This window comes from Lates calcarifer, linkage group LG24 (genome assembly GCF_001640805.2).
Source record: "Lates calcarifer isolate ASB-BC8 linkage group LG24, TLL_Latcal_v3, whole genome shotgun sequence".
NCBI classification, from domain to species: Eukaryota; Metazoa; Chordata; class Actinopteri; family Centropomidae; genus Lates; species Lates calcarifer.
Window position 1 is genome coordinate 7,570,940 of NC_066856.1, and position 14,409 is coordinate 7,585,348.

The 14,409-nt window shown below is 37.6% G+C and overlaps 1 protein-coding gene across 1 annotated transcript in view; it reads right to left on the bottom strand.

Moving 5' to 3' along the window:
• ofcc1 (orofacial cleft 1 candidate 1) overlaps window positions 1-10,892 on the bottom strand; it is an 86,637-nt gene extending 75,745 nt beyond the window's left edge. Inside the window, 4 exon segments of the mRNA XM_051066929.1 lie at window positions 3,094-3,170; window positions 5,785-5,854; window positions 10,638-10,766; window positions 10,854-10,892. Coding sequence (XP_050922886.1) covers window positions 3,094-3,111 — 18 coding nt within the window. The 5' untranslated portion in view covers window positions 3,112-3,170; window positions 5,785-5,854; window positions 10,638-10,766; window positions 10,854-10,892.
• Window positions 10,893-14,409: the final 3,517 nt, after the last annotated feature.

Genomic DNA, 14,409 nt, shown 5'->3' on the forward strand with positions numbered 1-14,409 from the left:
AGCTACATGACATTTGCATTCATTATATCGTATTAAAATTTTGATTGTTATTGGAACCTCACAGCCAATTCTGAAAACCGTTAATGAATACATTTGAAATAATGTCCCTCCACAGTAAATCCTATTTTTTACTTGATACTGTAAGATTCTTGTTTAGTCATTTAACAGCAGATACCATGAAAGTTATTGTTGAGATTGATATTTTGTTTGCTAATGTAATTAATCATCAAATTAGAACAATGGAAGATAGGCTTAGGGCCTTAGGGCTAAAGGCACTTTAGAAAGATGGGTGAAAACCAAAGGAGAAATTCCATTAAGTTTTATCTTAATGTACTGTGTTTATTATCCGAATTGCTACATAGAATAATCTAGGGTATGATCTTTCTCATAATGTATAGCTGTCTTTAATACATACACATAATATAGTCACTACCATATAACATAAATCATAAAATTATAAGAATATTACATTAGATTTTTTTCTTTACATTTTTGTACTTTTCGTTTTTTTTTATTCTTTCCGTCCTGTCATTTTAAAATCAGTTCATATCAGTTCTCCTCTGGGCACAGTATTGTTTTCATCTCATTTCTAACAGTGACAATTTTTGGCACTATGCAAAGTGAATTAGCTCCATGTCCTGCAAATGTCAATAAGTCCTCTGATTACTATGAATGTATTCTTGCCTTAAGTTTACTGGAAAAAAAGCTTAGTAAACACACCAGGGAAAGTACACAGAAGGAGTACAGTACATACACCCCAGGCCTGATGCTTTGGGTCATTGTCACTAAAAATCTAATCCACACAGCGCCATGTGAGCCTCCATGTCTAGAGAGCTAAGAAAAATGCCTGGTTCTCATCTCTCTCCCTAGACCCCACTGACATTGACAGCATGCTCCTTGTAATAAAAGGACTGTTGTTTAATGTGCCATAACTGGATGGAACAGCAGATGTTGCATTTCTAAAACGATAAACAACAATTCAATCCTGGGGGAAAAAAGGTATCAAAGAGGTTTCTGAAATAAACTGGATATTCAGAGGTAGAAATGACCATTTAGTACCTAAAAACTATGATAGCAGAAACATACCCTGGCTCAGTACGGGCTAAGATTCCTGTCACATTGCACATAAATATGCTAAATTTTATGGTGTTGCATCAAAATCCTGTGCCAAGAAATTTGGGCATATTACAACATACATGTAAAGTAGCACAATGCAATAGCCTCTGAGTTTATTCTCATGTCATCTTTAGGCTACACATGCAAATCTAAACCTTCCCACTTCTCTCTTAATTTCACTGTGTATTACACAAAATGCTTACTTTGCAGTGAACATGAGAAAAAAAATCATTTATAACTGGTAACAAAAAAAATCAGGACTTTTTTTCTTGCTTTCCTCTTTTAAATGTGATTGTTGTCAAAAGGAATTGAACACAACAATCCCTTGTTCAGTTCTTGCTGCATTCACAGGCATAGCTAGAAGGGCTTGGGGAAGACCGCTTGCTGCTAGGGGCTGGTGGGCACAGACAAGCTAGAAAGTGAATTTTGCATACTGTACGGATCATCGCCCAGTTCAGCCCAGTCACATTGAATCTGCCATCAACCAATTGTGCTTCATGAAACCGTCAACCCTCATTTACGTCTGCCTGTTTTCTTCCCCACGCTGCTGTAAACAAGGCCCCAGCTTTGAGCTGTCTTCCTCTGTCCCTGTGTGCGCGGCTTGCCAGGGGAGTGTAGACAACCTCGTCTTTGCAGAGCTACTTCAAGCTACCATTTCCAGACAAGCACCCTGTGCGCTAGGCAGAGGAGTCAAGGACAAGAGTGCTTCTGGAAATGACAAGAGTCTTAAGAGCTTTACAGAGAGATCCCTGCACGTTTTGTCTCTTCTTCTGAGTTCTAATTTGTACTTAAAAATCCATGATATCAGGGTTTTGTTTTTGTTTGTGGACTATTCTGCAAGTGTCATTCTTTAAGTGACAGATTTGAATGGAAATGAATGTACAGCATACCCATACTGACAGCTGAATAAAATGGTGTCTTTATGTACACATATGTGTGACTATACATGGTAATGATGAAGGGTTGTGATAAAATAATAAAAGACATGATAAAGATGAGACTGAATGCCTTGCTAAATCAATAAAGACATAAAAGTTGATTTTGTCCCCTTTTATCTATCAACATAATTAAAAATGGTCATCTCAATAAAATGTCATAAAAATAATGAAAGCATCTACAAAGCATCTTTATTTAAATAATGACAGATAAGGTTAGCATTTTGTTTCAAAGGCATACAAAGCCCGACTCTACCCTTAAAATGTGAAACCATCTTAATTTATAGAGCAGGCTTATACGTGCAGAGCAATTTTGACCCACCCAACAGTTTCTTATTAAACAACGACCGCGTCAGTTGGTGTAGACAGAAAACATAATTAGTATTCAAGCTTAATTAATCTACGCTGGCCCCCTTTAAGTGAATTAGTCAATTATTTATGCATGTGTGCTCCTTTGATGCTAACAGATTATGTATGTTACTGGAAAAAACCTTGAAAAATGACTTTGAAAACTTTCCACCATAAAATGTCACTACAAGCTTCTGCACTGACTAAGAAATGTCTGTGAAGACCATGAGTGCTGAATAATTATGAAAAAAAAATCCTTCCTGGACTAAACTGTCAAACAAATTTTCATTATTGTCAAATCACCATGGCAAATATTTTAGCACCAGTCAAGTAAAACATTACAATTCACTGTCTGAAATCCAGTCCAAAAGACCAAATAAATCAGCCAAATATGCACTTTTTGTGTGTGGAATGGAAATCTAACACAGGTCGGATCAAGGTCTTTTCTGGGATCATGGGAACTCCTTGGGATTTTCAAGAGCCTTTTTGTTTTTACCCTTGAGAACCAGGCACTGGCCTCTGCACCCCTCAATCCCCCATTGAGAACCCAGAGGCAGCGCAGAGGAATGCTAAATGTCAATGGTCAGACTGCACCAGCACCTTCAGAGAGAGAGAGAGAGATGGAGGTATATGGCCTGACCTCCTTGTGTTCAGCTACACTGCTATGAGGGGCCAGAAGTGAAATTGTACTCACACTGCCAAAGGTGTCCATCTCCACAAACTGCAAAAGATCATCACTGGGTGACCGTGATCTCTGAGCAACGGCGAGGACTGCAAAACAGAATGTGTGAAAATATGGTGAGAAATCTGTCAAAGCGGGACAAATCTAATGCTATATAGCTTCTAAGAATCTGAACTCCACCTGAGGAGAACATAGTATTGACTTAATCTACGATTTTAAATATACCTTATAATTCAAAGTTTGTTGATGTTTTAGAGCTAAAATTTGAGAAGAGCTCTTTTAATAGCTTACTGTGCAGCACAAAATCCTCCACCCCAACCAGTGTTACATTATCTCTCTCCTGCTTGTGTGTTTAAAACTGTTATCTCTACAATGCATCTCAGAGAATAAAGAACAATAAACACCATTTATTATCACAGATAAATTATTTGCCCTGATCATTCAAATAGTTTATTCATTTATATCTGATACAATATCATTTGGTTTTTTATCATCTTTTCCTATGGTAATTCACATGGCTTGCACAAGTTTCTGCTGAAATAGCAAAACAAACCCCAGGCAAAATGTGAAAGATTATCCCATACCATGCGAGCTAGGATGAAATGCTATACTTTTTCACACTGAACACTGCTCCACTGGGTGTGATTGAAAAACATGTAAAGCTATTGAATCTGTGGTTTGTCTATGTGAGGGGAAAATGAGTGTTGTAACAAGTGGGCCAATGTTTTTGTAATTGTTTCAAATTACACTCAGCGTAATAACTCAGTGAAAGTAGAGCCAGTGTGCGGTCCATACACATTAACTAGGCAAAGACCACAGGATATCCATGCACCTTATCATGGCCCACCAAAAAAAAAAATAATAATAATAATAAAAAAAACTTGATTGTGTAAGTGTGGAGAATAAAACTCTTAGCTTAGCTATAATTCCAGCTGTGTCTATTTGTGTCCAATGGCGCTTATCACCAACTACACAAAAGAGGGATAATACTTAAAGAGGTACTTTGCAGCATTTCCTTTACATGTGTATTTTATTGAATTAAAGACACCCTAACATTCCTGTTTTTAATTTGCTGAACTGTTTTTTGGGTTACCAATGATGTGTGTGTGTGCCCATCTGTGTGTGTACGACCGTGTGTGTGTGTGAATGTTTTATACAGGCTGTAAAATTGTGATGCTGTGAGAAAAATACATCCATTAGTTGTTAAAACTGCACGCCTCCTGCCAAATACTGGCTCCCTAACCAATGAGATTGCCAACACTATTGTTAACCACATAAATTACTGACTCACTTTCCTGCTTGGGGTTAAGGCTTTCTGTCAAAAGCCATATGCGAATATATTACAGTGCAACAAACCCCTAAAGTCCTACAAGTATAATGTACTTGTTTTAGTAAGCAGCAGTCCAAAGAGATAGCCTTGTATGAGTTCACTGTTGTGTTAAATTATCTCATGTGCTTACTGAACAATACACACAACACTAGCCAGCATGCAGCCAAATTATCCATACAGAGTTTCCCTGCAAATGTGTTTGTTTTTAATTCATACACCACAAAACTATTTCCCTGTTTAATCCCAGGAACATGCCTGGTATAAGCAACTCTGGTCAGAGTTTAACAGCCGAAAGACAACACTTATGTCAATTGTTTGCTGTATTGAATTTTGAAATATCTCAGCCTCTACTTGACATTTTCTGGACCTTCATTCTCCACAAACCAGTGTTTTATGGTTTTCAAATTATGCAAAACATTGTATAAAACCTGCTTTAACCAGTGGCTTTCTAGCTTTCTGTCACACCAAAATTCCACTGATCTTTTTAGCATGAATTAAAGAAGGAGTATAATGAATAAGGAAGTTGTTCTCAATTATCCCTAAAGACAACTGATGGCCTACTGCTTAAATCAAATAATAGTTAAACTAAAAGCAAATATGTGCATCGACATCTAAAATGATATGATACTATATTTGACCTGCAACCCTTTTTCCATCTCCCTCTCCTGCCCTCAAAATGACCATCTCCTCTGTCATCTAGTCACCTAAGCTCATCCAATCCAGAATGACGGTGTGGTCTGTGTTGCACTAAACAAGGCACTTCCCCTTTTCTATGGCATCCATCCTTAAATCTTCGCTTGACATTCTTTTTTCTTTTCCATGAGCACAGATAAGGGATGTAATTCAATAGTCACCGAGGGACAGGGCACCGTGCACCAAAGAATATTTTATTTGCTTGTGGACAGAGGCCTTTTCTTAGTGTTTGACAACAGCCAGTCTCCCTCAAGACACAGAGTTTGCACAGCCGACAATAAGGGTAGAAAAAGGGCAGTTTTTCTTCCTCGCTGGACAATTGAGACATTTTACATGCATATTTACTCTAAATGTGCTCTTTGCACTTTAAAGTGCACTTACAAAGATATATATATCAGCAGTGTACTGCAAAGTGAGTAACAGTACACTGTTGTGTAGTATATTTGAGTGAATTCATGCAAGTCTATTGCATTTTATTTATGGGAATTATGGGATTTTGTCAGAGTGCTATTGCTCACGTAAATTTCAATAGGTAATGCCTCTCTAAGTACACTTTTCACTGAAGTATGTCATTTGATCCTACTGGATTATTAACCAAATCTATTGCAAATAACTGCCACATTAAATTAGTAAATGTATACATACATATTGTTATTGTTTAGGATTAAGAGGTATGTTACCTTGTGAGGCCCGTATTCTTCCTCTCCCTGGTCAGCGACACTGCAGTCGTCAAGGTGATAATGACGCAGTCTGTAACAAAACACACACACACACACACACACACACACACACACACACAGTCTCCAGTAACCTCCTCATGTTCACTTTCACTCACTGAAACAAAAACTACAACAGAAAGTCTGGATTGAATTATACACCTTTCAAATGTATCTAAATACATAATTTAGATCTCAGGTTTCTACTATTTGCTGCATATATGTTATAAATTAAATCAAGTAGAAACTGTGTGTTATTAAGGTATTCCACAGGAGGGACGGTGTATTTTGAGTATTTAATTTCACATTTGGAGGAGACGTCAGACACAGTCTATAGCATGCCATTGCCAAAACGGAGGTGTGCCAAGATAAAGTTTCATCTGTGTGACAGTCCCATCTACCAGATGGCATTACTGTTTGTGTTTTAAATGATGTTTCATTATTAATGAGGAGTGTGGCATGGTGCTCCCTCAAAGAGATGTTAACCTATTGTTTCCCTAGAACAGATATACTGCTGGTAAAACAGGTTGCTTTGTCACCTTTCAGTGCTGATAACAATGAACTCCCACAAACTGAAAGTAAAGCACTAACACTGCTTTGTAAACATCCATTATGTAGTATATGACAATTCCTGCAAACGTTCCCCCCATGCATTATTTAGAAGGAATTCCAGACAAACGTGTTTCTCAGCCAAAGACAACCCAGTGAGCTTTACAGCTGCTGTGAAGAATAGGTACACAGCGCCCTGCGGATTGGTCTGCTCACGTTTTGGCATAAGGCATATTAACACTAATGTCCCCCTTAGAACAGATCATGAACTACAGCTAATGATTCCCTTAGAACCAACAGTCAGACTGTGCTTTACTTATGACTGCACAGCCATCAGGCCATTGGTGGCCTTTTCAACTGAGGAAGAGAGATTGCTCATATGTATCAGCAATGAATAGTGCTCATTTGTTTTGTCAATATAGAGTGGTGAATATTTTGTTTTATCTAAAGTTTATAATGGCTGCTGTGGACTGTTCTGTTCATTCAAGAGACCATATTACAATCTCTCCATGATTACCCCACAATACTGAAAACAATCAGAAGTTAACAAGGCACAATAATGAATCATTAATGTTCATTTTAATCAATACAGTGCATGCAGGAGGGATTTTTGCAGCACCTATATTACAAACCACTGAGATCCTTTTTGCTCATTAAGCTGGTTAAATTTGATCTAAATAAGATGCCCACCGATTTGGACCTCCTATTTCTTGTCTAAGCTGTCGTTGATCATTTATGCGATTAAATTTAGACCTAAATCTCCATCTTATCCAATTAATTCTCTGTGCAGGCATGAGAGTGGCTAATGATGTTATCTTACCTAATTAACCTGTATAGGGATTCAACTCCAGGACAGGGGATTGTTCATCCTTCATCCAAGTGTTCATTATTATCATTACAATCATTATCATAAAGGGGCTAACTTATGATGTTGGCCATTCCACCACCATTAATCTAGATTGAGTCCTTTTTTTTCTTTTAGGAGAAGGGAATCCTTGGGGTCATTTTTAATTATCACTAAAAGGATGGGAATTCTAGCAAAGCCAAATAAGTTCAGTTGTGGTCACAGCAATCACTGGAATCCCATGAGACCACATTACATGAATGTGATTTGACTACTTATGACTGAGGGGACATTCTGCTGTATTTAGGGCCTTGTGTCCAGTGCATGCTGTGAAACTCCCTTCAGTTTTCTGTCAGCTTTCCCACTGAGCGTTGGCTTCAACCTATTAACACAGCAGACTTGCAGCAGATCAATAGCCCTCATTGGGCCATGTGTCATTAGTTAATCGGATATTGATGAGGGTATTGACACGCACCTAATTAATCTCAGGCCCAGTGCCGGCTTTCATATGTATCCTTAATTATGCACTTCATCTTAGTTCTTACACATCAGCAGGCTGCCGCTTCCTGTTTGACAGTGAGTAAAAGTTAGCTGTCAAGACTCACTCTTGCATTATAAGTTTTTTTTTCTTTCTTTGCTCTTTACAAACTGTTATATATTCCAGCAGCAGTGCAGCGGCCATGTTAAGCATGTTAAGTTTTGACTCTGCCAAATGTAACTTGCATGGTTTTATAGTTAGAAAAGCAAATGTTACAGTGATCCTCTTGTTAGTCTTATGACACAAACTACTTTACATATTTCCATCTATAACCTTGTCACAGTGTTATGTGGCCAGTAACATAATGCAGCTGCACAAACCAACAGATGCACATGGAATAATTAGAAAATTCTGAACTAAGTAATATTAAGAATTCTTTCATTTCCTTGCAGCACAAATAAATACATTAAGTAACTTACATGAATCAGCAAACACTGTATAATGTGTATATTTTCATATCTAATACAAATTACAGAGTTGAGTGTTTATGAGTGTTCACATAAAGTCTCTGTGATATCCATGTTTACTTGACTGCACAAAGTGTCTTTACTGTCTTGTTATCCTCATCTGGTGCAGCGTGCAAGTACACAGCATATGTGTGAGTATGCATGTGTGTAACCCCATGACTATGTATAAGCTTTTAGATATAAGCTCATATCTGTGTGCTTTGTGTGCACCTGCATATGTGTGTTGACACACACAGGCTGATCAATAGGGCTGCGCATTAGCACACTGGTGTACAGATGAGAGAGCACCTGAAGGTGACCCTGACTACTGGCATCACCACAGGGCTCCAATAAGCTGCTCCTCAACCGCTGCTCTGCAAACCACAAATCTCCAACTTTTAGCCTGCTGCTGTTGGTTTGATTATTGTTTATAGATACAGCCGAGAATTAAAGTATGGCCCGCAGGCAGCATAATTATTTACAGCTGAAAACTCATATCATTACCAGCATGCTCCTAATTGCCAGAAGTAATATCAATGTTAGTTGATTAAGTGTATTTTTTTCATCTTCAGTCTCCATAATGTGCAGAGATTGTTTTCCCTCAGCATATGGGGTGACGGTTTATCTCAATACAGCTGTTCATCTGGCTTGACTATTTTTTTTCACTGTTAATTCCAAAATACAATGTTGCAGCATCTTCAGAGGGTAGCGATCGATTGCTCCACTTTTTGTAGTTTGCTCACAAGGTCAAAGAAAACACATTCATCCTTCATTGCTCAAAGATAATGTACCTCTTTAAAGATTTTCCCTAAATAGATAAAGATGTGACTTACAGGGGGGAATAGCAGACCTTTTGACTCAAAGTGACGTCAGAGCTACAAAGAAAAGCCGACAGGCTGTGAAGCTATCTTTAATTCACAATTAAATGATTAATTGAAACAAATGTTTATTTGGCCTGGACCTCCCTCCCTCTGCTATGAACATGTCAAAATATTTCATCCTGTATTTAAGGCGACAAGAAAGATGAGGCTATTAATAACACTGCCTGTGAAGGAGAAAATACATAAACCTTGAAGGCTACTTTATTATTCACATGTAGATTACTCAAACATGAACATAGTGCTGCAGCATTAGAAACCTATTTTTTGGATCTGAACTCAGAAATCTCACATCACAGAGTTCATACTCTGAGTTTATGTTTTGTTGTGTTATTTTAAAGTTCAATTTTAAAAGGAAAAAGGTCAAATAGTTCATCAGAGTCATCTGTTTTACTGGATACACATGTTCTCTATACCAGCACACCTGCATAACAAAATTTGTCAAGGTTTTCAACATCACATTCTCTGTTTTGCAATTTACACATCATTAAAACTAACAACATCAAATGTAAATGTCAGTCTGTCACTGTGGTTCATTACAGAACAACTTGCAGGTTAAATGTTTAAATAAATTTATACTTAATGTCTGAAAATTACTACTTGACAGTTCAAGAGTTATATGTATATGTTTCACAGGACATAAAGCCTAAAATTCTGAGGAAAAGGTGACTGTTTTCAGCTAAGCTCCTAAAAAACGCTTTTTTTTAACACATCACGTCATTACGTCACATAAAGGTGTCGGTATGGCTGACTCTGACTCAACACAATGTGCAGTAATAGGTGATGGTGAGTTTGAGCAGTCGTGTGGTGTTTTTTTCGGTAGTTTTACAGTGTAATAGCCATGTCTCATCATGCCGAATTATTGTGTATGGAGTGGGCTACACTAATTCCAGCCTGTCAGGACATACAGTCCACTATTTTCCTGTCAGGAAAACAAACTAAGCTAGCTTTCGTGCTTAGGTGCGTTTTGTGCAGGTGAGGAGACTTCACTGTTGCATCTGTGACTAAAAACACGGTCGTGCGCAGCGCTCGTTTCAGACAGGAGGATTATGTTTCCGGAGATGTAATAAAGATAGGATGTAGAGGATGTGGAGACTTACTGCTAGAATGGTATGCCTCAGTAGGCCACTGTTAGCAGCTTCTGGTTCTGCCGTCAGTGGCGGCGGCAGCAATTGTCACGGACCCTCTGCTCAATGAAAACATGGGCAGAGTCCTGTTTTCTAACGTTTGCTAGCTTGCAAATTAGCCAGCATCGTGATTTCAACAACAGGAAGCAAGTGTGAAGTGTCAGTCAGTCAGTCAGTCAGTCAATCATCTCTCTCTCTCTCTCTCTCTCTCTCTCTCTCTCTCTCTCTCTCTCTCTCCTTCGCAATAGGCATAACTGATACAAGTAGATACTCGCTAATTTGTGTCTGTAACAGACAAATATTAATACTTATGCTAGCAACAGACGACCAGTACTCGTTTTGTTATATCCTGATATGTGATAGTAAACTTAATGATGTTATGCTGACGCAGTGTTAGCCATCGTTAGCTGTCCTTAGCTAACGCCGTTCACTCACCGAGACACCTGCCCAGTCTTCCACTCACACCGCAGATAAGTCTCTCTCCTGTGGCCGTTACTCCTCCTGACTCTGGTCTGTTCCTGGTCTCGTGGACGCTGAGCAGGCTCGTAATTATACAGCTGTGCTCTGTTGTATGCATAGGAATACATATTTATTAACCTCTTCCGTTTCAAAATTTGAATTTGGATCCATATTTGTTCATTATAAACTTACTCTAACCAGGCCGCTCTCTCCTATGTCAGCGTCATTTCCGGTTTGTCGTTTTTAGATGCTGAAGGAAAATTCTCTCACAAAAAATGGCGCCAGAAGTCACTGTACTGTATAAGTATATATTTTTAATCTAGTTACTACATAATTTCCCCACACATTGATTCTGTGTGGTCTTCAACTTGCAAGTTGCTCTATAAGTTAGACTTTTTTGGCTCTCACTTTTTGTTATATCTATCATACTTGCTTTGCTTTCTCTTGACAATGAGTTCATACTGCCTTGTAAGAGTGGGAGTGAGTGACATTTTTTTCTTAAAAATTCTGATATGTGAAGCCTCAACTTTGCTTGGAACAAATGCTGTGGAAGTAAGCTTGTCTTGCATGGTACAGCATAAGTAATACATAGAGGAAAAGTCATAGACGACAATACTTCTCTTAAATTTTTCATCATTTCCTTTGAATGCATCGTGTCTTGTGAAGAAAAAAACTGATGTGGCCCCAAAAGATTGTGTCTATAAGGCAGTTAACAATCACAGGAATCCATCTCATGCTTCTAGAGTTAAAATTGTGCAGAGGAGTGGAATAATTGTTAAAAGGCCAATGCAAATAGTGATTAAAAGTGGGCCTGGGGTCATCATTAGGGCATGATCTCAGAGAAATTGAGAGCAAGGGGGGAGTGTTTGAGAAACATCTTGCTGACCAACAAGGGGTATCTCGCATGCTACTGACTCCACAATGATTTATTATGCGTTTTATGACAGGCAGTGAATCTGCCCCTTTGATGAGCACACTGTGAGTTCACGCACAAAACACTTGGGGGGGAATTATAGAATCACTGCAATGAAACTTTGTGCAATAAATGCATTGTTTTCTTTCTTTGTCATTCATTCTGAGATGTGGTGATGTCATTGCACAGTGAAGGTCTTGTGATCCCTTTGAAAGATCAAGAGGCCACAGGCGGTGGTGTGTCAGTGGCTCAAAAGGTCAGTATGTATAGGATATGATATAAAATACAGTCTGAGATTTATCGCAGAAACCACACTTTGATGACTCACATGACACTGAAATATGTAAAACTAGGTGATATTGATGGGGATACTGATGCTTTGCTGATCTTATTGATTGGTATATATTATGGTAATACTTACAGTGATTATTATATTTATAAATAGTTTATCTTATTTGAACTGCAAAAACAAAAGTGAGGCACCAAAGCCACAACGTGGATTTAAATATACAGTAAAGACAAGCAATTACATATACATAATACACATAATTATAGGCGGTCCTAACTACTTAACAGTTTGAGCTCCCTAGAGGTGGTGTAATGACAGTACGAGATTGTCATTGCTTTAATGGTGGCATTAGTAATGTGATGTCATGGGACTAAATACCACACCGCTCCCAACACTTGTCATTGTCACATGTCATTTCTATAAATTTTTAGCTTTTCACATGTATCATTTTATGCCCTTTATTTCCATGTGTCATTTTACACCCTTATGGTTAGGCTTAGGATTAAGGTGAGGGAGAGGGTTAGGAGTTAAAAAACTTGGCATGAAATAACACACGTGAAATGAAAAAAAAAAAAACAGTGTAAAAATGACAAGCAAAATGAATTGGTGTTATTCATGCACTATTTCATGAAACCAGGCCTGCAGTAAATTGCAGTGGTAACTGGATGTGGCAAGTAAACTTCATTCATCACCACAGAGTTCCAAAGTAACAGGAAGGTTGGTGGGTCCTGAAGTATTTCTTCCTGTATTTTTCTTTTAATGGTACCATCTTTGTTATCTAACATAGAAGTATGGTCTTTCAGGCCACCAGTTTTAATAAATCGAACTGTGTCTGAAAAGTCATGCTTTGTCTGAGGCATGAATCAAAGCTGTAGCGAGTTCAAAACTTTAGTCATAGTAGTAGGAAACAAGAATTATACTGAATTAATTTGGTAACACTACCTCCTTACATTTAGCATGTAATTCCCCTGAGTTTACGGTGTAATTTCATAGTATGAGTACATATAAAATACTTACTGCTTCCAACTGGTATTTAAATGGTACAGTGGAACAAGGGAGTAACAATTGGGAATTGTAAAGTATTTTTGTAAGTACTGAGTACTAACAGGGTACAGTAGTTGTAAACAGAGCCAACTGTTCTCCCTTGTTACCAGGTAATTACACAGTACTGTTAGGGGTGCAGGTTGGATTATGAAGTAGCCATCATTCTTCCTTTGTTACTATGGTAATTACACAGTTTTGTTAAGGGTCCAGGCTTGAGTATGCACTGCTCTCTTGTTTTTATTCTGTGATTACAAGGTAACAATGAGCTATCTGCTGTTCTCCTTCTTTTACTTCATAATTACACAGTAAAAACAAATGATCACAGTAACTGTGACAATAATTGCTGAGATCATATTACTGTTACAACCCAGGAGAATTTATTCAGGGTTGGTAGCAGTTTAATACCTATATCCAGCTATTCTGCTGGACTGGAACATCTATCCTTATTATATTTTAAATAATCAGAGTTCTCTTATCCTTACATACCCCATACATACGTCTTACTTACATACATACCCTGTTGGTATGTAATTACCAGTGACTTTAAAGAAAACTTACCCTTCCATTAAAATAAATTAAATTCTTAGAATTGTTAGGTATAAATGCGAATTTAATTGAACTTGTATTTAAAAAAAACTACCTTGTATAAAAGAAAATAAATCTAAAGGAAGAAAGTATATCTTGCTTTAAATAATCAGCTTAAGGTTATATTGGCCCACTTACAAGTTAAACCTGGAAATGTATTAACTTACCCTTTAAACTTAATGAGCTCTTCTTTCTCAGTCCATGAACAAGTAACACAGAAACAGGCTTCAATCCAAAAGCAGTGAGGCTCTCTTTAGTAGGTATCCAAAGGGGTACTTTAATTGTATTTAACTGAGTAGTGAAATGCTGGCCAGTGAAAACAAAAACAAAATTGTACACATAGATAAACCTCTGTATAGAAGAATGTGCATGTGTGTATGTTGGCTACAATAGTCCAGAAGGTCCTGGAAGTTGAAAACAACCAAGATCAAAACAGTTGATTGTAAAAATTTAAGAAAATTACTCTATAAATTGCAGGCTGTATTATGTACTGTTAACATAAATTTTATTTGGAGATCATATTGTAGGATTTTCTCAGCAGCACATACCAAAATTATAAACTCTGTTGTTGGATGTTTCTAACTAACATAAATCTTTGGCTGTAGTTCTTCTCACCTCAACTTCTCACCTTACATTTCTCTACACAGGCTTGTCCAAGCCATAAAAATGTTAAAAATGTTAGTCAATTATTGTCTACCAGAAAAATGAATGGAGCATTTACTTCCTGAAATCTATTCCATAAGGCAGGTATATCATGGGTGAGAGGTTAATTCAAAGGTTCTCTGGTCTTTCTCTCTCTCTTTCTCTCTGCCTCTTTTTTTCAATTTCAGCATTGCTGAATTTATTTTCAATTAATCCAACCAAAATAATGCTTGCCAACCAATTATTGCTTACCACAACAGTGGAAAATAGTTTAT